At 40.6% G+C, this 26,158-nt stretch overlaps 1 protein-coding gene across 6 annotated transcripts in view; it reads right to left on the bottom strand.

The window, feature by feature from the left end:
* The window catches only part of TPD52L1 (TPD52 like 1), a 99,530-nt gene that overhangs the window by 32,677 nt on the left and 40,695 nt on the right, over positions 1–26,158 (bottom strand). For all 6 annotated transcript variants that reach the window (XR_012324817.1, XR_012324818.1, XM_019951931.3 and 3 more), the window contains exon 2: positions 3,842–3,957. Coding sequence is in view for 4 of the 6 variants with exons in the window: in XM_019951931.3 (XP_019807490.2) it covers positions 3,842–3,957 (116 nt within the window). In the remaining 2 variants the exon portion in view is untranslated. The remainder of the gene's footprint in view (positions 1–3,841; positions 3,958–26,158) is intronic.

The following is a 26,158-nucleotide window of genomic DNA, read 5'->3' as shown; positions in this document are numbered from 1 at the left end:
AGTAAAGCAGATTGCTCTCCCAAAGTGGGTGGGCCTCATCTAATCAGTTGAAGACCTAGATAGAACAAAAAGGCTGATCCTCCCTTGAGTAAAAGGGAACTCTATCTGCCTGTCTGCTTTTGAGATGGGCCACTGTTTTGTCTTGTTGTTGTTGTTGTTTGTTTTTTTGTTTTTTCCTGCCTTCAGATTCAAACTGTAACATTGGCTCTTCCTAGGCCTTCAGACTGGAGCTACACAATCAGCTAAGTCCTTATAATAAATCTATTTCTATATACATATATATATCCTATTGGTTCTGCTTCTCTGCAGAACCCTGATTAACACAGAGGGGTGTTACAATAAGACAGTATTGGTTGTGAAGATTTAGTTGTTCACCAGCTCAGTCCAGAAAAAATGAAAGTCTTGAAGGAAAAAAACTGAGAGAGGAAGGAAGAGCTTAGGGCACTTCTTTGGAAAGGCTAAGAGATGGGTGGCTTGAGGGCACTGTGTGCTTTTCTTGGGGAATGACACACTGAGCAACAGCCATTGTCTACTTGATGATGCTGTCTGGTATTTTTCCTACTATTAATGCCCATTTTTCTTGAGTCATTTTATCTAGGGGACATTGGCAGTACTTGATTGTTATATAATCATAAATTTATGGTTCTAATGCTAACACTTCATCCTTTTCAAAAGGCAAGCCACATTATAGAATACTGAGCATCAAATGCAGCTTAGCGAAATGAAAGTGGGAGTGGGATGTCAGTAGCACAGAAATATTGAGCAAGTTTATCTAAAAAGGGAGAATGGAAAAAACAACCCACAGAATAGATGCATAAAAACCTCAGGAAAGATGTTAGGAGCAGCTGGTAATAAGACTAATGAGAACAAATATCTGAAACAAAATAATATTTCTTTATATATTGACAAGATTTGTAAAAAAAAATATATTCTTCTTCCAGTATTCACAAATATAAATGTTTGTTGGTGCTATGATTCAAGCTATTTATAAATCTTAATTGCACACCTTCTGTGCACAAACTACTGCACCAGATCAGAAGTGATATTGGCCCCGCACTGAAGGAACTTTTAAAAACACACATATTGCGTGAACATAATAACAAACTCGAGACTGAACTGTGTTAACGACAGATTACTCTTTTAAGATGCAGACCTCAGCTAAGATGTAACCCCTTGGACAATACTGGCTTATTTTATGTCTCTCCCCACAAGGACAGGTCTTCCTTCTGCCAGCACTTGGTAAGCACAGCAACGTGCTGGCTGTGTGGCTGAATGGGGTTACAGGCTCGCTTGAAGTCTAAGGGCGCCCTCATGAGAATACAGACCACAAAACAGTGCAGGGTAAAGCAGTGGGGCGGGGATCCAGCACAGTCAGCAAACAGTAGGAGAATCTGAGGACACAAGGGAGAGGAGTGTACAGAAGAGGAGAGCGGGTGCCTGGAACACCCCAAGACCCCTCTAAGCAAAGCAATCAGACGTAAGAAGTCCTCCTACACGAAGCTCTTGCTTTGGATCACGGCCACAACTGACTGCCTGAATCAAAAGCAGTCTAATAGGCTGACCTGTGAGGTGTCCTGTTACCCAAGTGGCTAACAGACCCAGTAGGATGTTCCCTCAAACAGAGAGGGGTTGCTTATGACCAGGGGCCCCAGAGGAATATCTGTGGAGAATTGAGGCGGAGAAGCTGAGCTGTCTGCACGATGTCTCAGTTCTTCATAGGGCCAGCCGTGGGACTGCTGAGATGTCCTTGATGCAATTAAACCCTAGCATTTACAGTAATCTGAATGCATGTGTGATCTGAAAGAACCTAATTTGTGGTGTGTGTGTGTGTGTGTGCGCGCGCACGTACGGTGTGAAAGGGCAGAGAAAGTGGATTTAAGAGAAGAATGAGCAGAAAGCAGAGGTGGCCTAGATGGAGGGAGAAGAAATGGAAATGTGAAGAGGAAAAATAGCAAAGATCCCCTCCTTTGCTTTTTGCTGGGCCTGAGGCAAACAGCTGTGCCCAGTGCCCCTGGAGGTTACACTGCTACCTTTGGCAAGACATGGCGCTTCTCCACCCCTGAGGAATCCAGAAGTAAGAGACAGGAAGCATGGAGGCTAATGCATCCTAAAGGATGAAAACATCAATCCTGGTAACGTGAAAAAGTAACAAGGAGTCTGGTGTTATTTTCAGAAGTCAGGCTCAAAAAGTCTTAGGAATGAGACACACTGGAGGGTCATTAATGTGGCCAAATGAGACAAGAATGTGTGAAAACACTGGGTTTTTATATTCATGGGGGCATCCATTGAGAACCAAGGCTTACTGTTTCTTGATTATAAACATAATACTTGCTCACTGTTGAAAGTTTAGAAAATACAGCATGCAGGCACACAAAAAACACAGATGTATGTACGTGTGTGTGTGTGTATATATATATATCCCAGTAATCCCAGAACTGAGAAAAATCAAGTCATTTTATAAAAGTTGGTCTGTTACAGAGGTTGTGTATGAACTTAAACTTGGACGATAACAGTGAAGGAGTTAAATTTCAGCTTAGAATCAGTTAGCTGATGACAGTCTGCAGAATATAACTTTAGTCAACACAATTGACAGGAACAAGTCATAATCCAGGATTCCAGGCCCTAAGAAAACGTGGAGCTCAGATATTCTCTGTTTAGGTTGACTTTGGTCCATGCACTCTGGCAGGTGTGGCCAATCTGAAATAAACGAGGTGGCTCTGGATCAGGGCCACAGACAGGTCCAGCTAAAGAACCAGGCTATTTGATCTGAGGCACTGTCCTTACTAACAAAATTTCTGCTGTACTAGAAGAACAAGCTTCTCCTTCATTTTATCATGAGGTTATTCTAGGGTGTGTCTTACGAAAGCACCTGAAATGTCTTTAGTATTATTATGAGCTGTCATAAACACACACTATCAGAACCTTAGAGCTTGGAGAGTCTGGGGTGGACACGGTGGGGTGAAGCTTAATTTAAAGCTGTGTCTCCAGCCTGTAGAAGAGGCCAGAGGAAGAAGACAAGCCTTGATTCCAGCTGGACCAGGAGCTTCCTACCCTCTGGGCCAGGGATTCAGATGGGGAGGAATGCTGGCCCCTTCCCCTCTTGCTCTACTGCTTCTTCTACTTGAGAAGCTCCCTTCTCCTGCCCTTTCCTCCTACAATGTAAATGCTCCCTAGCAAAGTATTTAAGAGGTAGCAAAGTGTATGTAGTGGGTGCTACAAACAAATGGCTTGAACAAAGAGATGTCTTCACGACAAGCCAGGCACCCTCCTCATCTCTAGGTCCAGATGCCCACGGCAACTACACAAGCTCTAATGAAGCCTAAAGTCCTCATAGCTTCCCTCTCTACCGCCGGAGCTTTATTCTTCTGAAAAAGAGCACATCAACTTAACAAATTCAGTTGCTTCTATGAATGAAGTTTTCATTATAAACATAAATCCTTTCACAGTATTTGTTGAGCTAAGCTGCTGACCTAAAACAACAACTGCTCTTCAAAGGCAGCTTGCGACTGTACCAAGGTCTTGAAGGAATTCCATAAGGTTTGTAAGTGATTTATTGTCCCCATAGCATTGTGATACTAAGAAGAGTAAGAGGTGCATATTTACAACTAATTATTGTTGCTTAAGCAGCATAACCGTTTGTTTTCCTATGGCCACCAATGGATAATGGACAATTAGCATTACAAAAATACCTCAGAAAAATGAATCATCTTACAATATATCACTTATTAAATCTTATTAAATGAAAGACGACATAATTGTAATATGCAACTTATATCAACTAACAATAATTCTCAGGATTTGGAGATAGACATAGCAACAATAAGAAGATTACTAAACATACCTGAACTAGTTCTGCCTTTAATTCTTCTTTTTCCTCCTCAGAGAGCATGCTAGGGAAGTCAGCACTGGCTCCTGTGTCTTCATCTCTTCCTTGCAGTGGTTCAGTCTCCAACAAACCTTTAGGCAAGATTGGCAAAACATAACGCAAGTTAAAAAATGAATTTAGGGCTTCCCTGGTGGCGCAGTGGTTGAGAGTCCGCCTGCCGATGCAGGGGACGCGGGTTCGTGCCCCGGTCCGGGAAGATCCCACATGCTGCAAAGTGGCTGGGCCCGTGAGCCGTGGCTGCTGAGCCTGTGCGTCTGGAGCCTGTGCTCCGCAATGGAAGAGGCCACAACAGTTGAGAGGCCCGCGTACCGCAAAAAAAATAAAAATAAAAAAATAAGAATTTAGCCAAATTCTACTTCCATGGTCTGAAGAACTAGATACTCTGACTGACCCTCCCACTGAAAAATAACTAAAAATTCCAGAAGAAAAAAATCCTTCTAAATGTGTCCTGAGCTGTCAAGAAAGTAAAGAATACTAAGAATCCCCAAAACTAAGTGAAAGTGGGAAGTGGAGATGTAAACAAAACAAGTCTTCATTAATTCTACATTTACCACCCAGATGAATCCCAGCCTCAGTCTTTACTGTCCCATGGGATGCAGGGGGCAGAGGACAAAGCCCAGGGCCACGGAGGGAGAGAAGGTTATGGTGAGACCCTCCTGCCCACAGGGCTACACCCTGAGAGTAAGGTGACCTGGAAGTAAACACCTTCACTCCCCACAGGCATCTGCAAGGCAAATTGCCTGCCTTGACACTCAGCATGAAATGGACAGGGCAAAAGGGCTTCCCCTGAGAATTCACAACCTCCCAGGTGATCCAAAAGAACCTCGAGATAAGAGAGTATTAAAACTTTTTTCCACTTCGATGTGGAAATATGCAGATACGGAACCTGGAGCAGCTGCAGCCGTGAGGAAGTACTGTGGCCACACTGACTCTGTCAGAGGGAGGTGGGAAGTGCCTGGACATCGCAAATGCATATGTCCTCTGTAAACAGGCGCACATACATACGGAAGCTTTATTTATGACACGAATTATGACAGAGCTGGCATTCATACATCTCTGGAAAAAGGGAGGTCTTTTAATAAATTGTCCTGGAACAAATAGTTTTCCATATAGTAAAAATAAAATTGGACACCTTCACACCATTAACAGAGATTAAATTATAAATATTTTAGAAGACAATATGGGACTTCATATTTATGAACCTCTGGGTAGGAAGGGATTTCTTGAGACACACAAAAAGGGTAAATCATGAAAGAAAGGATGGATAAGATTAAGAATGAGTTATCACTTCACACCTGTCAGAATGGTTATTGTCAAAAAAACCACAAATAACAAATGCTGGTGAGGAGAAAAGGGAACACTTGTGCACTCTTGGTGGGAATGCAAATTGGTGCAGCCGTTATGGAAATAGTAAGGAGGTTCCTCAAAAAACCAAAAATAGAACTACTATATGATCCATCAATTTCATCTCTGGGTGTTTACCCAAAGAAAACAAAAACACTGACTTGAAAGATATATACACCCCAATGTTCATAGAAGCATAATTTACAATAACAAAGATCTGGAAGCAACCTAAGTGTCCATCAACAGATGAATGGATAAAGAAGACACGGCATATATATATATATATATATATATATATATACACACACACACACACACACACGCAATGGAACATTAGTCATATAAAAGAATGAAATTCTGCTATCTGCAAAAATGTGAAGGGACCTAGAGGGTATTATGTTTAGTGAAATAATTCAGACAGAGAAAGACAAATACTGTTTGTTATAACTTATATGTGGAACATAAAAAAATAAAACAAATAAAACAGAAACAGCTCACAGATATAGAGAACAAACTAGTCATTACCAGTGGGAACAAAGATGGAGGAGGGAAAAGATAGGGGTAGAGGATTAAAAGAGACAAACTACTATATAAAATAAATGAGATACAAGGATATATTGTACAGCACAGGGGATATAGGCAATATTTTTAGAATAACTTTAAATGCAATATAATCTATCAAAATACTGAATCACTATATCGTACATTTGAAACTAATATAATATTGTAAATCAATTCTTAATCAAAAAATAAGAATGGGTATTCCCTGGTGGTGCAGTGGTTGAGAGTCCGCCTGCCGATGCAGGGCACGTGGGTTCGTGCCCCGGTCTGGGAAGATCCCACATGCCACGGAGTGGCTGGGCCCGTGAGCCATGGCTGCTGAGCCTGCGCGTCCGGAGCCTGTGCTCCGCAACGGGAGAGGCCACAACAGTGAGAGGCCCGTGTACCGCAAAAAAAAAAAAAAAAAAAAAAAAAGAATGTTTCTTCATCAAAAACACTAACTGTATGGAAAATAAAAAGACAAGCCACTAATGGAAGAAGATATCTCCCAGATGTAGAACTAGCAAAATTAGTTCCCAGAATAAACAGAATTCCTACCAACCCACATAAACAATGGAAATAACCCAATAGAAACATGGGCCAAAAAACCCAAACAGATTCATTACAGGGAGAAATCACAAGTGGTTAATAAATCCCGAATAACATGCTCAACCTCACTGATATTCCGGGAAATACAAATTAAAACATTTCATACCCACTGGATTAGCAAAAAGTTAAAAGTTTGATGATATTAATAAAAGTTGATGACTATGTAGAGGATGGAAACTCTGATACACTGCTTACAAAAATATAAATAGATACAAATAACTTGAAAAAAATGTATCATTATCTAGTAAAGTTGAACATTCACACACCCTACAATCCAGCATTCCACACCTATGGATATACCCAAGACACTCATACATCAGTACCTGAGGTCATTAATAAGAACTTTCATGATAGCAAAAAACTGTAAATCAGCAAAAGTCTATCAACAGGAGAACATATAAGCACACCGTGGTCATTTACACCAAGACAGCTCGACCCTAGTGAAATGAGTCAACTACAGCCATGCACGCCACATGGGTGAAACTCAGAAACAAGATGCTGAGTGAAAAACACAAGTTGCAGAAGAATAATAAAGTATAACTGCACTTATATGAAGTCTCCAAACACACAAACTAAATAAAGTACTGTTTAGGAATAAAAGTAAAAAGACAAGCAAGGCTATGGTAAAAAATTCAGGACCATGGTTTTCTCTGAGGAGTGGGGGAGACCAATTTCAATGCTAAGTATTTCTTTTTCATGAGTAATACCTGTTCGTTGTAAAAGATAATAAAATAAAATGACCCATTAGTCATTAAAATTACTATTAATCACACTACCCAGGAATAATGATCATCTTGTCCATCCTTTCTGGTCTTTCTTCTATGCATTTGTTTACATTTTCTTGTATATATTTACATGCATTTACTGTTGTGAATTTAATTTACTTTTTCAATAGGATAACATGATATCCTTCATGTCTCAAAACACATATCTACCTTTATTTATTTTTATGGTTGTACAGTATTTTGTCTCATGTATGACTGATAATTTATCCTGTTTATTGGGGAGCTGCAGTGAACATCTCCTTGCCAAGTCATTAGGCAAAATCTTGATGATTTCCTAGACACTGGGTTACAGAGGCAAAGGCCACGGACATTTTTAAACCTTCTGCCTGGTTATCCCCCAGAAAGGTGGTGCCAATTTTATGCAAACATCAGCAACCTAGGAGAGTATCTCTAGATTCTCCGTACAAGAATGTTAAGTAGGTCATTTAAAAGGTTTTAAACACTGTCATTTATTTTTGCTGGTAAATATTTATGTTTACATGTGGCCAATATATTTTTAGTCAGTGTTCTAGGATAACTGTCTAAATCAGGAATCAGCAGTAATTCCAAGCACAGTTTTAAGAGATGCGCCCAGAAGGTAAGCTGCCCACCTGCACTGGGGGCTGGGGAAGAGCCATAGGAGGAACCTGTAAGACACTCTGGTCTTCTCCCCAACTCAGCCTGGCCCAGGAACTTAGCAGATACTGCTCAAACTTAGCCAGAACCTAAATTCTCCATCTTCTCCTTTCTTGACAGTATGAGAGGACATGTACCAGGGAACAGAAAACAGTTCCAGGCAATTAGACTTTTCAAGACATCAAACGTCTTTAGTATCTTCCTATATTCTAGGAAGATTCGAAATCCATTTAAATTGCTCATATGTGAACTGGGAAACTTCTACCAAATTTAGGGAAGGACAGACCTCCCCTTATCCAGCAGGTAGCTTCTACTTTTCAGGGGGAAGGTATATACATCTCATAAAGTGAGATATTTCCTGCACTGGCTTCAGCTCTGATCTGTCACACATGCCACTCCTCAGAGACATCATGAATCTCAAAGTTTCTCTCCCAGAAAGCAGCCATTCAGGAAATCTGCCTGGAGCCCAGAAGCTGCTAGTTAGATCAGGTCTAATTAGACCAGCTACCTTCTTTACTCTTGTCTTTGAAATAAATGTCAGTTCCCTATCATTTTTTTGACTCACTGCGTTAGGGAAGCAGCAATCACTCATGAGGTCAAAGGATAATTCCAGAATCAAGGAGTAGGGGGAAAAACGAGTTCAATTTTAAAAAGTGATTAAACAGTGAAAGAGTCAAAATCAGAAAGAAAAAAAAAGCAAATAGGAAGAGATACCAAATGACAGATGATAATGTGAGAAGGGCAGTAAAATGAGAATAAAATAACCTAGTTACTATGGAAGAAGATATTAGAGAAGATTAAAAACATATTTTTAATAAAAGCAATAATTAGTGGGCAAAACTGTTCAAGAAGCACAATTTTTAGCGGGTACCAATACATTATGAATTTTGTTCTCTTTTCCAAATGTGCAGACTATGCCGCCTTTACCTGGCATAGAAGAAAGAGTACTACAACAGGAGTTGGGACACCTGGAATTCTGCCTACCTGTGGGCTTGCCACTAACCAGCAGAGGACACTTGACCTCAATTATCTCATCTGTAAAATGGGTACCTTACAGGATTGTTGTTAAGATTAAATGATGTTAAATCAGATAAGATATGTGAAAATGTTTAAATTTCCATACAGACCTCAGCAACGTATTGGTGAAATTTGGGGGTGACAGTTTTTAAAAGTATTAATGTGCTATGTTCTCTTTTGTGTTTTAGCCTCCCCAAGATATAGTATTTTCCTAGCTGATCTAAGGCATCCATCTGTCTGAGGTAGAGAAAGGAGCAAAAGAAACACAAAGATTAATATTTAGATTTTTGGCATCTGAAATTGGATTTGCCAGGAAGACAACAGTTTTGCAAAATAGGCAATATTCTTAAGAGAGGATGTTCTCCACATCTTTATTTCCCTCTTTGTACATCAGAAGCCAAGGCCAGGACATCCAGGCCAGGAAGTTCCCCTTAGGTACACAGTGCATGAGGATTTACCAAGGATGTACATACCTCCTGCTCTGTGCCCCGGAGCAGGGGGGAAGAGGGAAGGGAGAAAGAAGGAGAGGAGCTGTGAGGTGTGTATGTCCAATCTTTCCCTTTGGGTTTTGGCCCAGAAAGATTTATAGAGGAACCTGCTGGAGGTTCTGTTTGCTTCTCCAGACCCACCCTCTATCCTCTTCCACTCTGCTCTGTGCCTGGAAGACTGGCCTAAGGATTACATCAACATGTTTCCCTCACCCTTCTGCTTCCTTTCTGCATTGGCCATCAGAGCCCCAGCGGGACCCTGTGGGACAGAAAGGGGCAGGGACTGCCTCTCTCCCTGCCAGGCTGCACTGTGCAGTTTTATTTTTCCACCACCAAAGACCACAGCTTCTGTTCAGTAGTTTTCTTCTACAGCTCAGCTCTTGTCAAGTTCCTAGAACCCTGCCCTGTCCTCCAGCCTAGGGATTGTACTGACTTCCTGCTGCTATTGCTCTGAGGAGCTTCAACATCCCCTGTTGGTTTCCCTTAATTCTTCCTATATTTCTAATAGTCCCTTCATTAAACTCTTGAATCAGGCACCCCTTTTGAGCATGTCATCCATTTACTTCTTTCCTGGTCCCTGACTGATATAGGAAGCCTGCCCCACTCTGATTTGGAGGGCAGTGGTCGCTCCAGAGAAAACTATCTTTCAGGCTGTGCTGCACCAACCTGGAGCACAGCCATATCCCTATCAACAGGTGCTGGGTGGTTGGGCATCTTGGCCCTTGGTGTTTAGTTCCCCAATTCACTCTTCTGCAGTCAGTTAACCACACATGGGATCCAGAACTCCCCTTAGCACTTAGAGAGAAACTTGCTGCCTTGGCAAAGGGTTGGTGCCCCTGCAGCAGGAGCGGAGGTTACTGGCCCTGGCCAGAGGTCTGGGTGGAGGGGGTGGAGAAATCAGCCATCAAGAGCCAAAGTGAAGCTGAATCAGCTTGGAAAGGTTACTGGGCCCAGACTCAGGTAAGGAAGACAGGATCATAAGTAACACCTGCAGAAAACGTCAGCATCGGAAGACTTCATGGTCCCAGTGGCCCAAAGAGCCAGAGGAGAAGCCAAGGCACTACGTGGGCCCTTCCTGCTTCCATATACCAGACATCCCCTTAGCTGGGACAAGGAAAAGGGGAGCTGAAAAAGGAGAATTCTGAGCTAGAGGGTAATTTTACTAAGGAATTAAGTACTATTTAAAGGGACTTTTAAAATGATTGTATTGGAATGGACTAAAGCTATTTTTTCTTCCCCACTATCCAAAGCGCAAGGGTAGTAGAGGTACAGGTATAGGTCAGGTATGGAGCACAAGTATGTGCAGCAAGGTGTGGTGTGAATAAATCTTGCAAACCTGCTGTGGGGTATTTTGCACTTCAAGATGCCCATTTTACTTTCATTAGTACATGCAACAAAATATACAGACCTGTGTTAATTAAAGTAACAGATATTCACAGGAATGACTCTACCGCAGGAATTGTGCTTCTGCATTGGCCAGGTGACATCCTGGTCTGTAAATACTTGTCAAATGCTACCATCCGCCTGCTTTCACTATACCTACAATGACCCAGTGATGACTCATTTAAGTCCCACATATGGGACTGAATGACACAACAAACTGAACCAGATCCAACTGAGAAGTCACTGTGGGCCAGTCTCAGCCTTTGCTAATGGGGACCTTCACTCATGGGACCTGGGTTCAGAGTCTGGCTCAGCTACAAGTTGCTGTGTTCTCACTTAGGTTAGTCTGAGTCCTAAGCCTATGCCTTTACCTGGCTTACAACCATCTGAAGAATAGTAAACAAAATGCTGCTGAGTACAAGTCAAGAATGAACTTTGGATGAAAGTGCCTCCCCTCCAACCTTGAGATGAAATCACCTGTTGGCATCAACGTACTTGAATGCATCCGGCCAAGCACTCCCCTGGGTTAGGCTGTGGCTTCATGCACATACTGAAACAGCACAGATAGCTATGAGGTAAAATGATTATGAACTGTGACTTCAGACGAGTGACCATACCCTGAACTGTTGGCAAATATATAAAAGTTCCAGAATTTCTTTTAAATAACAAAAGAATCTTGCATGTTTGTGTGCATACACCATATTCAGGAATTAAGAAATAAATCCAGCGAAGGAAGTGCATATTTTCAAAAAGAATACAAAGTTATCCTAGGACTTAATAAAAAAAAAAGATAGACCTGGATAGACCTAGAGTCTGTCATACAGAGTGAAGTAAGTCAGAAAGAGAAAGACAAATACCGTATGCTAACACACATGTATGGAATTTAAGAAAAAAAAATGTCATGAAGAACCTAGGGGTAAGACAGGAATAAAGACACAGATCTACTAGAGAATGGACTTGAGGATATGGGGAGGGGGAAGGGTAAGCTGTGACAAAGCGAGAGAGAGGCATGGACATATATACACTACCAAACATAAGGTAGATAGCTAGTGGGAAGCAGCCGCATAGCACAGGAAGATCAGCTAGGTGCTTTGTGACCACCTGGAGGGGTGGGATAGGGAGGGTGGGAGGGAGGGAGACACAAGAGGGAAGAGATATGGGAACGTATGCATATATATAACTGATTCATTTTGTTGTAAAGCAGAAACTAACACACCACTGTAAAGCAATTATACTCTAATAAAGATGTTAAAAAAATTAAAAAAAAGAATGCAATAAAATAGCATAAATGAAAATTCACCATGCTTTAAATAATAAATCTACAACTGTAATATTTATTACTTAATTATATTTTCTTCATGATGTTTGGTAAAAATAGCTTCAGGCATTCTTTTAACATAAAACTTCAAAATATCTCCATTTATTCCCTAAGGGAAAAGCTATTGAGCTAATCTCACTATTGTTGGATTTATGATTATCTCTGAGTACACACACAAAAAGCTAATACATGATAATTTGAGGAGGGTAGAAATTAAAGCTATAAGACAAACTTGTTTATTAGAATCCCTTCTGCACATTTACTAAATCTTCCACACAAAAAACCAAAATATTATTTCTTATGCACCTCCCTTCTTGAACTGCTGTTCATTCATTTACCAGAAACTCGTATCTAGCCTATTGCTGAATCACATGTAGAGCAGATAGGGCTTCGAATGCTTCTCCTTGTTTTGCCCTGTAGTTTTGGCAGAGGGCTCAAATGCTAAGAACAATATAATGAGAGCTTTACACTCCCACATCCTAAAAGCAAGGCTGGAACCCTAACGTAGGACACGCCAGTGGGATAACCTATCTCCAGCCTTTGAGACAGGGGGTGACACATAAACCCCAGCTGCCACCTATGGCAGTCTGTAGCTTTAATATATGCAGGGTCTCCCACTGCTGAGCACCGGGAAGAGTCCACGGTGGGCTTTCATCTCCCAAACCCTCTCATATAGGAGTTGCTCAACTAATATTTGTTGAGTTAATCCCCTAGAATAGAAAATCAAGCTATCAACTCTTCTTTTTTTTTGCGGTACGCAGGCCTCTCACTGTTGTGGCCTCTCCCGTTGCGGAGCACAGGCTCCGGACGCGCAGGCTCAGCGGCCATGGCTCACGGGCCCAGCCGCTCCGTGGCATGTGGGATCTTCCCAGACCGGGACACGAACCTGTGTCCCCTGCATCGGCAGGCGGACTCCCAACCACTGCGCCACCAGGGAAGCCCCAACTCTTCTTTTTTTTAAAAACACTGAAGTATTGTTGATTAACAATGTTGTGTAAAGTGATTCATTATACATATATATGTCTATATATTCTTTTTCATATTCTTTTCCATTATGGTTTATTATAGGATATTGAATATAGTTCCCTGTGCAATACAGTAGGATCTTGTGATTTACCTATTTTATATATAGTAGCTTGTATCTGCTAATCTCAAACTCCTAATTTATCCCGCCCCCAATCCCTTTCCCGTTTGGTAACCACAGGCTTGTTTTCTACGTCTTACCAAGTCTTCCTGATGCCCTTTGTGTATCTTTTCATCATCTATCATATCTGTCTATCCTGAATTTTCATTGCTGTGACACAGTACTGCTTGCTGTGTATACTGCTTGCTGTGATTTAGGGTTTTTGTCACTACACACTCAAAATTATTTAAATCTTAGCTAAATTTTATCTCCTTGCTTATAGTCTCTTTCTCCACCACCCAATCTACACAACACTCAAATTAATATTTTGAACACATAACCTTCATCATGTTAAAACCCAGTTGCAAAAACATTACATGGATGGAATGGAATTGCTTCTAGCCTAAATTTGAAAATTCTTACACTAGCATTCAAAACCTTCCACGGCTGGCTACAAGTGGTGATTCCAACTAGCCTGCCTATGATTCTCCCGCCAAGGCCTCAAAACCCACCAGGCTGTCATATGCAGTGTTCCTCACTCGTGTTCTATTCATTCTTATGTTTTTGTGCCACTCCATCTCTCTCGAAAGCCTCTCTTCCCTTCCTCTTCAGTTTCTCTTCTAAGAATCCTACCAAGTTGCCAACAACACTAGAATAACAAGTTAACATGTCGTGTGCCTTAAATTGATCTAAAATGGCTCTTTTGCTTTCTCTGTGTATTACGACGCACATTACTCTCTATATTATGATATACATTATTCTATATATTACTACTAAATATTATATAGAGTAAAAGCTACATTACGACTTGCATTTTATAAATTGCATTAATACACATAATACTATATATTACTATAATTATAGTTAAACAAGTTTATGGGGAAAATATTTCAGGCACTGTCCTGTAAAATTTTATTATCCTTCTTAAAATATGAAGAACACATGAGTCACCACTACTAATAGCATTATTTTCTAAAGCTTTGGTGTCATTTAATAATGTAGCTAAAAAAGATCATCTCTGTAATGCTCAGCCTGAGAGTGTACTAATCAGTTGAATACGGACTTTATGCTTTTTATTAAGTATTTTATCTAAAGATGCTTCTGAGGTTGTAGACGACTAAATTAAATTCTTATACTCCATCTTTCCCCTTTTTTAAAAATATGCCGTTTAGGTAATAATCCACATAGTCATATGCTGGTTAAAATAGACTCTACTCTCTAAAGAAAAATTTGTGACTGACCAAAACCTAATGTTGGCTAAAGATGGAAGTGACATGCTATTACAGATAGAGATAAACAAATACATGGAAATATTTCCTTCCATTTCTCATTTACCCATATGTACAAGGTAACTGTCTTCTGACTGTAAGAGGAAACATACCCTTGATATAGAATTTTTAGGTGCATTGTGTATTGATGAGGTTACCAAAATTCAATAGGATACTAAAGTTAGCAGAAAGTATATGGCACGCAAGAGTTAAATAAGTACTGCACAGCCCTGAAGGGCAGGCCATCTTCAAGGAGCTCAAATCAATCAGGGATGCACATAAACCTAAATTATCATTTCTGTGACTAAGGTCTGATTAGGACTCTTACCTACCGTCAGGGATAAGATCCCAGACAGTCTGAACTGGCCCCATTTACCCAAGGCTTCCCTGGGCTCATGCCCAACCCACGCCTTTAGGGTGCTTCTGAAGGTACTGAGAGCTGTGGAAATTTGAGGGATGGAGAGGCCCTGCTCCCCTTTGGCTACAGTGGTGCTGCCCAGGCCCATGGGAGTGGCTTGATTTGTGGTATCATTTAACTGGGCTAACTACAGAAAATGTCCTTGCATTAAGACACGGCTTCAATTATTGTGAAAGACCAGCTGGCCATTCAGGCTGGGATCCCCAGGTTGGCTGCATCTTTGAGAGATGTCATATCCTGTAGTCTGTTAAGTCCAGATATTTTATTTCACTACTTCACATTGTGGTAATCAGCCTCTTAGATGACAGTTTCCACTAACAAATCTTCTGGGAGATTGATTTGCCAAGAAGACCAAATTTCTTTCGGGAAATTCTGTGCTCTCTACTTTCTCAGAACAAAATCTACTAGAGAAACCAAATGAACAGCAAAAGATTATCTGGTAAGCATTGGGAAGAATAAAGAGTTTGACGACGTCAAGATATTTATCACTTATGCTATATTTTAACCGCACAATTCATTGTCTTTCTCCTCCTTCAGATTATGAGGTACTTTATACACTCTTAATACAAGGTTCTCCATAAATATCAATATTTGTGGACTAATTTAATTAGCTCTCATGACCTTACATATATACTATTCAAATGTCTATAAATTAAATCTGATATTCAGTCAGGGGAGCCTCTGTCTTTTTGCAGTGTTGAAGACAAAATGATCGAGACTTACAACCATTAAACTCTTAGAGGAAAACATAGGCAGAACACTCTATGACATAAATCACAGCAAGATCCTTTTTGACCCACCTCCTAGAGAAATGGAAATAAAAACAAAAATAAACAAATGGGACCTAATGAAACTTCAAAGCTTTTGCACAGCAAAGGAAACCATAAACAAGACCAAAAGACAACCCTCAGAATAGGAGAAAATATTTGCAAATGAAGCAACTGACAAAGGATTAATCTCCAAAATTTATAAGCAGTTCATGGAGCTCAATAACAAAAAAACAAATAACCCAATCCAAAGCTTGGCAGAAGACCTAAACAGACATTTCTCTAAAGAAGATATACAGACTGCCAACAAACACATGAAAGAATGCTCAACATCATTAATCATTAGAGAAATGCAAATGAAAACTACAATGAGATATCATCTCACACCAGTCAGAATGGCCATCATCAAAAAATCTAGAAACAATAAATGCTGGAGAGGGTGTGGAGAAAAGGGAACACTCTTGCACTGTTGGTGGGAATGTAAATTGATACAGCCACTGTGGAGAACAGTATGGAGTTTCCTTAAAAAACTACAAATAGAACTACCATATGACCCAGCAATCCCACTACTGGGCATATACCCTGAGAAAACCATAATTCAAAAAGAGTCATGTACCAAAATGTTCATTGTAGCACTATTTACAATAGCCCGGAGATGGAAACAACCTAAGTGTCCATCATCAGATGAATGGATAAAGAAGATGTGGCACATATATACAATGGAATATTACTCAGCCATAAAAAGAAATGAAATTGAGCTATTTGTAATGAGGTGGATAGACCTAGAGTCTGTCATACAGAGTGAAGTAAGTCAGAAAGAGAAAGACAAATACCGTATGCTAACACATATGTATGGAATTTAACAAAAAAATGTCATGAAGAACCTAGGGGTAAGACAGGAATAAAGACACAGACCTACTAGAGAATGGACTTGAGGATATGGGGAGGGGGGAGGGTAAGCTGTGACAAAGCGAGAGAGAGGCATGGACATATATACACTACCAAACGTAAGGTAGGTAGCTAGTGGGAAGCAGCCGCATAGCACAAGGAGATCAGCTCGGTGCTTTGTGACCGCCTGGAGGGGTGGGATAGGGAGGGTGGGAGGGAGGGAGACGCAAGAGGGAAGACATATGGGAACATATGTATATGTATAACTGATTCACTTTGTTATAAAGCAGAAACTAACACACCATTGTAAAGCAATTATACTCCAATAAAGATGTAAGAAAAAAAAAGACTTACAACCAACGCAGTGGCCATTGACAGAAGTATTAAATAACGCAGCAGAGAAGTAACAATCAGCACACATCAATGTATCAGCTGTCCTGGCACCATCACTACATTCTTGTTACTGCATCTAGTCCCTTCAAGAACTACATTAAGCCAGAGGCTAGCTTTCATTCTATCAATGTTCTGCTTTAGTTTATACCTTTATATTCCCCAATAAAACAATTCTGTTTCTACTTCCTTGAAAAAGATACAAGTAATTAAAGGGAGAAAGTTTAAGAGGAACTAGGATCCTCAAGACATGATGGGTGTCCCTAGAATATTAACCCCATTTGGTAACAGAAAACACCTACAGCAGGATCTTACCCAACATCCCGACAAGTTGAAAATTGACATATACCTGGGACTATCTGTGGTAGAAAGGTGTCCCTTCATGTCACCCAGGACATGGTTGTGTTACACTGTCCAACTTCTGTGTTAATTTAGGTTGTTTAGAAAATATCAATAAAAGAAAACTTTAGTTAACTGTGAATACTGTAGAAAAAAATTTCTTTAAATGTTTAAAAGTGGGTCAAGGGAACAAGTATAGAAAACACTGGGTTTTCTTTAATGAAAGCCAGAAACAGAGAAGCTTAAGTTCCTTACAGTTGATGTGGTAGATGTGTTCCTCCGGGGGCTGCTTCTGAAATTCACTCATGTGAGGCCAATGTGAATCACAACCAAAGAGTGAGCCACTCAGACCTGAGTTTTTATTCCTCACCTGAGGTCACATGGCCTTATCCACACCAATGGCTTCTGTTGGTTACAAGCATTTCAAGTGACCACACTCAAAGCCATGGGAAAAAACCACGAAGTCAATTTTCAATTAAAAGATGTGACACGAGGCAGGCCTGGATGGGGAGGCTGCAGGATGGGGAGAGGGGACAGAGCCTGGAGCCGTGCCCCATGCTCCCGGCTGGGACATCAAGGCTGTCCACGGGGCCCGGTCTGCCGTGCAGGCTGTGCAGCGGGTCCGCAGTAGGCTGCCCAGGTGGGTGCGAGGGACAGGAAAGCAACCCTGGCAGGTTTGTAGCAGCCCACCCGGATGGACCCCTTTTGAGGACAGCAGCTTAGCTTGCACTGAGGACTGTGAAAGCATTTCATTGAGCGCTTGCTATGTGCCGAGCCTGGTTCTTGGCACCAAACGGACTGTGCCAGCCATGCAGAAGGGGAGCGTGGGAGGAAATGGACGGTTTCCTGAGCGACAGGGACCTTGATGACGGCCGCTACCTGCCCAGGCCCAGGCCGTCCGCAGGTGGAGATGGCTATCCCTTGTACGGCAACCCACAAGGCAACAGGATAGCAAAATTCCTGTCTCCTATCGTGTGCAGGTGGTGACCCTGGTGGGGTAAACGGCCAGCTATTCCCAGTACAACAGGAGGAGGAATTGTTTCAGGACAAATGAACCAGAAAACATCTGAGGCCTTGAAGATCCACCCATTGCTTTGAGAAAAGCTCCACCCAGCAGCTGCCCTGAAGGATTTTCTCTTCTGTCTGCAATAAACGTGCTACCTAACCAAGAATTCCTAATTCCTCAGACACCTCAGTCATGATGAGGTAGACAGCTGGACCTTGGGTTGTAAAAAGATTGCTTGATCTGTTGGTTCCATCGTGAATCCGGACAGATTCCAGCTCTGGAATGAGCTCCAAAACTACCTCCTGGTGTGACCTCAGGCCATGGCCATGGTCACAAAACACAGGGGCAGCAGAATGACACTGGGGTCTTGGGCGGGAATGCCATCGGCTTCTAAAAGATGGAGACAGACTGCTGTTTGGGTTTCCAAGAAGCTGGTAAGAAGCTCGACTGATGCTGCAAGTTCCTTAGTTATGTCAGGAATCCAGACCCGCTCATCACCGCCCATGAATCGGGAATGAGTGATTTCTGACACTAACGGCAGAATTTGAACATTATTTCAGCTCACAAAAGTATTGTCATCTGCAGAGGATGAGGCTGGATTTGGGAAATTTAAGTGCAAGATTGCTGATGTGGAAACCGTCTCGGGGAAGTGATCATGGGGTGCTTTTTCCTGTGACATAGTACAGTTTCTACATTTTTTTGTAGAACGTGGGGTAGAAATAGAGATTTGCAGATGTTGAGGCTTTTCGTATTATTTTTGGTCTTTGATCCTCTGTGGGTACCAGTTCTTAAGGTGACGGCAATGCTTTCCTTGGTTTATACTTTTCTTTTTACTGGACTAGATTATCTTCTATCTTCAAACATCTAAAAAGTATACTATATTTTAGTAATACTTTAGGGGAGAGGAAAAAGGATGGTTTGGGCAGATGAGTATAGTTTGATTCAACTGAGATTAATGCTGATAGAATTTGAGAGTTTAAATATTAGAACCAAAGAGGAAACCAGTCACCAGAATCTGGATCTCATAAAGAGGACACATTAAAATCCCAAATATGCATGCTTTGTGCTCACCCTTAAGGATCGAGAGCTAGGTCTCCAAAGAGAAGTTGAAAGCAGAAAGCGTTTGAAAGAGCTTCCCCAAAATGGAAAAGAACTTAAAACTAAAGATCCTGATTAGATGTGTCAGAATTGCATGACTTCCGTCCTGGATTTACAAAGATTTGAGCCATTTGAAGACAGCCTGCATTTCCTATTTTAATATGAATGTCCTAGGCCTCTTCCCAAATCTTGTTGAGCTTCCCCAGAAGTGAGGATGCCCGCTACACATTTCCCATATATGATTTTTAGTGGAGAGTTTAACTCTTGTTAAAAAGTGCGTGTATGTACACACACAGATGTACATAAATGGAACTTAAGCATTTTTAAGGTAACTCCATCCATTTTCTGTAACTGTCATGGGCAACTTTTCGTCATTTAAAATACATGTAAGAGAATAAATAAATAAATAAATAAAATACGTGACATATTTATCATGAATCTTCTTGGCTTCTCCAATTGCCTACGTTTCAAGTATAAGATTAAGGCACTTGGAATATTCTTCCCATTCCGAACCATCATTTGCTATTCTAGAAAGGCACAGTTTGACACACACAAAACAGATGCACAGTGGATAAATCTGCAACTCAGACCAAAACAATCCAAAAGCAGAGTGATAAAAACGCAGCAGCCACAAAGTTGTGAATAAAAAACCAAACAAACAGTTATGGAAAAACAAAAAATAACTAATCTTCCTGATGGACAGACTCTAGGAACTTCCTTCTCTGAATAAACTCCTACATTGATGTGGAAAAATAAAACTATTGCAAGAATGTGTATAGACAAACCAAAAATAGGTAGATCATTTAACTTTTAAATAATCCTTTTTTTGTATCCCCATCCTCATTTCACAACCCCCAGCCCTATATATACATATTCAACTTTACCTCTCATGAAACTTGGAAAAGGAAACCAAACCTGACAAAAGATAAATCCGCGGAATTTAACACCCAGCCTTAGATTTTTGCCTTGAACAAGAAGGAAGACAGTCTCACTTATATTACAAGAAAAGCCCAAGGTAATAAACTATCCTGTTTTCAAACTCATCAACAAAAATTAACACTCATTTAAAAAAAAGAAAGAATCCCTTCTCCTTTTCTCTCTACTTCTCCCCTTTCTTCTTACACCATCAGAAATAGACTCGAGAATTAGATTTTCCATTTATTTATCTGGTGAGTCATCTTGAGATAACTGAGCTACAGTCAAGGGACCTGGGACCAGTTTCTCATTTCCTCCAACCCCTGAGGGAGTGAGACAGACACAAGCTTGCCTATGGTCAGCTTCACTGGACAGGCTACACTCCCATCCTCACTCATTCCTTGAATGCTCATGGGTCTTTGTAAAGGTCTGGGTCATTCTTCAGGGCAAGTTCAAGCAAAAAAAGTAAAACCATTACCTTTACAATAGAAGACATCTTCTAGGGACTCAAGCAGAACAAAATATAACTTCCCCCCACACCGCATATTTACAGAAAGGGGTAAATAGTAAGAAAGACCTCCATAGGACCAAGGTTCTTTTTTTTTTTAATAAGCTTTTAAAAGTTCTTTAGTCCTTATACAACATTATGGCTATGGTGAGAGCTAAAGAATAATGCCAAGATGCAGCCTATTGGTACCACAGGCAGACTTGAAGGCCTGATCATTTAAAAAGCATTGGCCAGAATTATAGGCAGCCTTCCCTTTACTGTTAACAATCAGTTCAGTAGCATTCACATTTCCCCAGTTTTGCTTATCAAATCTTTAGCATTTCAAATAGCTGCTACTGACAATGTCCAAGAGAAAATCTTTTTCTCCTGAAATCTCAGTAGGAAAATAAATGCTAAAAGAGATGGAAAGATGTGTTTCTGCATCATGAAATGTTTAGCAGAAATAAAGTATGCAAGAACTAGGAAAGTTTAAGGCAAGTCATATACAAGAAAATACAATGGCTAAATAATATATGAAAAGACAACCTTACTAGTAGAAGGAAAATGCAAATTAAAATTGCAAAGTGGTATGATTTTTCGTCTAAGAGATTAGCAAAAATTCGAGCGCTGGAGGACAGCCTGTGTTGGCAAGGTTGTAGAGAAACCGGTCCTCCACCACATCACTGGCTTCCGGACTCTGACAGCTGATTGGGAGAGCCTCTGACCCTGCCATCCCACTCTTGAGAATCAATCTTACAGAAAAAAACGAGAAGGTGTAAGAAAATAGGTATAAGTATTTACTGCAGCATTGTTGGTAGCGGCAGAAAACTAAAAAAACCTGGCTACCCGTCAGTAGGGGAACACCTGAAGGAAGTACAGGATTCCCATACTGCGTACTATTTTTCAGTTATTAAAAATAATGAACTGGATTGACATTCATGGACCAGGAGGAATGTTCACTGTATGTTGTTAAATGTGTAAAGCAACCTGCTACATCATGTTCACCCATGACCCATTTGGGGACAGCAATGAAAACTGTTGGGGAAGGCAGTCTCAAGCATGCAGTCTTTGGACCCCCATTTGGCTGAACGAGAAATGGGCCTTGTGCCTGGAACACTTCCTTACTAAGAGAGAAAGAGCCCACATAGCCTGTGCTGGGCTTATCACCTCGTGAGGGAATCTCTTTCCCTATCTCAGGCTCAGTGGTGCTCTTTTGCTCTGCTTAAGCATGTGTGTCCATGGCCTTCAAGTGCACCCCAGCTTTCAGTATTTCAGACTCCACAGGGGTGCAGTTGGGATCATTCCTCTCTATTGCTGATGGTGGTAGAAAGGAGAGGGATGAGTAAGGTCAACTGCCCCAGTCAGCTGCTGGGGGAGGGAGGGGACCTGCTAGCCATGAAGGACCTAGGCACAATACTGAAGCTGACCTTGCTTTCTCTTCTATACAAGCAAAGCATTGTTCCATCTAGAGCCTGACCACGTTGTTGTATTTTCCTTGGCAACTCCAATATCAAGATACAATGGACAGGAATGTTTAGAGTCCTCTCCTAGCATTGGTGCACAGTGCTCTGCTCCCGTGGGATTAATAACCAGCACACAGTACTCTGCCCAACAAAAATACCTTTTATATGTGGACATGAATGTCTGTGTGTTTGTAAGAACACTGAGGAAGGTGAGAAAAGATACACCCAAATCATTAATGCTGTTCTCTTCAAAAGGGTGAGATTGGATACGGAAAAGATTAACTCTGTTTTACATAGCTCTGTATTACCTGGCTGGTTACAGTAACTGAATGTTTGTGGTCCCCAAATTCACATGTTGAAATCATAATACCCAATGTTATGATATTAGGAGGTGGGGGGTCTTTGAGAAGTGATTAGGTCATGAGGGTTGAGCCCTCATGAATGGGATTAGTGCCCAGAGAGATCTCTCCCCACTTCCACCATGTGAGGACATAGCAAAAGATGGCCATGTATGAACCAGGAAGTGGGCTCCCACCAGACACAGAATCTGCTGGCACCCTGATCTTGGACTTCCTAGCCTCCAGAACTGTGATAAATAAATTTCTATTGTTTAAGCCACCCAGTCTATGGTATTTTTGTTATGGCATCCCGAATGGACCAACATAGCATGTAATTGTTAAAATTTTTCAAAATTTGTAATTTCAAATTTCAAATTTATGTATAAGTAAAACTTAAAAGGATTACAAAAGTATAAATATAGATATAAGATACTACCTATCCTAGTTAATTCAGGTAAGAAAGCTAATACTTAAATCTTGGCTATTAATTTTTAAAATATCCAGAAAATGGGTTCAGGAGTCCCATGGTTGCAAATATGTCTCACAATTGTTATAGTAAGGAAGTCCTTTCTAATGTCTAACTCAAATTATTCTCACTACCATCAAAGCAAATGCCTGATTTCCATTCAGGTCAACCAACATTTATTTATTTACTATTTATTATCTTTTGTCAGTGGAATTAGTGAAAAAATACACAATATCACTGATGTGGTACTTTTAACAATATTAACTGGTATGCTCAGCAAACTATCTTAAAGACAAATATCGAAGACTAACAACAAAAAGGGTGAAATATGTTAAATGCCAAAAACTGGAGGACTATTTATACACTCTGGCAAATCCATAAAAAGGAACATTTTGCATCATAAAAAAATCATTTTCCAGAAAAACAATTAATAATAACATTAAAAGTTAAAAATATCATGTTAATTTTAAAACATATAAAACCATAGTTTCAAATTTTATATCAAATATTAAAGTGCATAGGGCTTCCCTGGTGGCGCAGTGGTTGAGAGTCCGCCTGCCGATGTAGGGGACACGGGTTCGTGCCCCGGTCCGGGAAGATCCCACATGCCGCGGAGCGGCTGGGCCCGTGAGCCATGGCCGCTGAGCCTGTGCATCCAGAGCCTGTGCTCCGCAACGGGAGAGGCCACAACAATGAGAGGCCCGCGCACTGCCAAAAAAAAAAAAAAAAAAGTGCATATATTTTCTATGCATAGAAAAAGACTATATGAAGGAAATCCACAAAAATCTTAAAAATGAATATTACTGGGAAGTGGATTTACAGGTGATTTTTTTTCATTTACTTCCACTTTCCTGTATTCTTCAAATTTTCTAAAATAAATATATATTAAGAAGAAAGTACAGATCTTTCTAGTTGGGTTCCTCAGGGTCCCTACATCATTCCTATCCTGGTCTGTAACATCACAGTAGAGCCTTTGATGTCTCTTTACTGGATTCAGAATAGAATATAACCCTCGAAGCAGAGCATCGAGACTGAGTAGAGCCCCTCTATGCTGGGCCCTTCAGCCTTTCTCCATCAGGCAGCCTACTCTCCAGCTGTACCAGCTCACCAGTCATTCTCGGAGCCCTGGGCAATCTCTGCTCCCATTCCTCTACTCATGCTACTCTTTGGCAAGTCATGCCCTTCCCTACCATCTTCATGTGTCCAACACTGCTTCGTCCTCTAAGCCCAGGTCAAATGGTGCCTACACTGTGAAAGCTTTTCTCTGAATTAACTGCTTCCTCATGTATGTGTCTTATCTGTTCTCACTGGTTCCATTCCGGCACTCATCACATTGAATTTAGGGCTTATTAGTCCTTACCCATGAACTCTTCAAGAATAGAGACACTGTCATAATCATGTCTGAATCTCCAGCACTTAGCATCGTTGTGGCATATAACAGGAGAATTATTGGAACCTCCAGCCAAAAATCACCAGGAAAATAGAAAAAACAAGAAGGATCACTGGATCAAGGCGACCTTTCTGAGCAAGAGAGTCAGAGTCTTACAAATTGCAATCAAAAATCAAAATCAAGGACGATTTTTAAAAAGCCATACGTGGGAAGATAGATTTTTTACGTATGTAAGAACGAATATGTAGAACGAATAGATGAGTCTTTTCAATTGTGTCAATGTTATCATCAAAGAACAGTATATATACAGTATATGTATAAACCATTAAATAACTCATTCACTTTACAGTTTTGGTATCAGTGGGAGACAATGCACACTTCTAAATCATGAATGGTGGTTTTCATTTCAAATACAGAGTGGGCGAAGGAACATGCATGAAGAAATCCTAACTTACACAAACTGAGCGAAATGGACCCAGGCAAAGGGGGTCTGGCTTTTCGAAGGTGGCTGAGGAGACAGTGCCTTTGGAGACAGCCAGGGAGGTACAGGGAGAGCATACAGTTCCAGAGTTCCCGCCCTCCCTGTCTCTCAGACAGTGTTCACATGCCCACCGCAATCAGAAGTCTTCAGAAGCTGGTCGACTGTCCCACACTCGCAGACACACAAGCCTTTGCTCACTCTGGGGATAAATGACTATTGAGGAACATTTAAAAATTAGCTCACACTGAATTATTGAGAAACTGTGTATATCATTTGTCTCTATTTTGTGAAAACATTTCTGATATTTTCAATGCACATTTTTTCAAAGAAAATACATTAAATCTGTGGCTAGTACAATTTTGTACACATGTCGTCAATTTTCAACACATTTTTAACAGATGACTAAATCTAGAACTATTTTTTTTAAAAAGATCAAAGCATTTATTAATGGAACTTATGGCATGCTAAACATAGAAGCAGGAAGAATCCTGGTCCTCTTTTAAAATCCTTCCCAGTCGGTGGCAAACAAAACTTAAAAACCAGACTTCAATAAGATGACTGAAAGAAGGGTTTAAATAATTATCATGGCTTTAAAATGTATGTTCTTCTAGAAAGGTGCCACCGCAGAAGTTCAACACAGCTACGAAACATGGCAGTGACTGCAGGCTCACCTACGTATCCCAGGCAACGCAACCCAGGCAGGCAGTGGTAATCACCCACTAAGGAGACTTCATCTAATGATGCAACAACGTGGAAACACAAGGCAAGTCGAGCTTTACAAAGTGCCCTATGATTCTAAAGCATCCTTGTGCAGTAAGTCATTTAAAAATTTTCAGCAACATCTGGTATTTTGTGATACAAGTGCTCAATGCTAGCACATTTTCTTGTATATTAAGGCAAGCTGAACTTGATATCTTCTTCCTTTAGAGTTTCATTTGAATTGAAGTAAGTGTCTAAACACAGAATTTAACACTTGACCTTTTCTTGGTTTTGTGTGTCATGCAAACATCAGTAATTATTTAGTAAATCATACAAATCTAGCAAAACATTTTTTAGGCTGTATGATTGGTAAAAATTAAAATCAATAAAATCCAGCCTTAGATCCTTCAGTCCACAATCAAGAAACCAGCTGAACAGATAGGATTGCTTGTTTAAATTCAAACAAACAAACAAACAAAATACCTTTACTTTTGTCTTCTTTCACCACAATCAGATTTAGTTTCATAGCACTGTCTAGATTTTATAGGCAGTTTCTTTAAGTGCCAGAAGAGGTCAGTATTGTTATGTTATCATGTATGTTCTTTTTCCTAAGGATGAAGGAAAATGAGCCAACCTT

Source organism: Tursiops truncatus, chromosome 12, assembly GCF_011762595.2.
Source record: "Tursiops truncatus isolate mTurTru1 chromosome 12, mTurTru1.mat.Y, whole genome shotgun sequence".
Taxonomy (NCBI): Eukaryota; Metazoa; Chordata; class Mammalia; order Artiodactyla; family Delphinidae; genus Tursiops; species Tursiops truncatus.
Note: the sequence above shows the minus strand (reverse complement) of the source record. Positions and strands in the feature narration are given on the sequence as shown.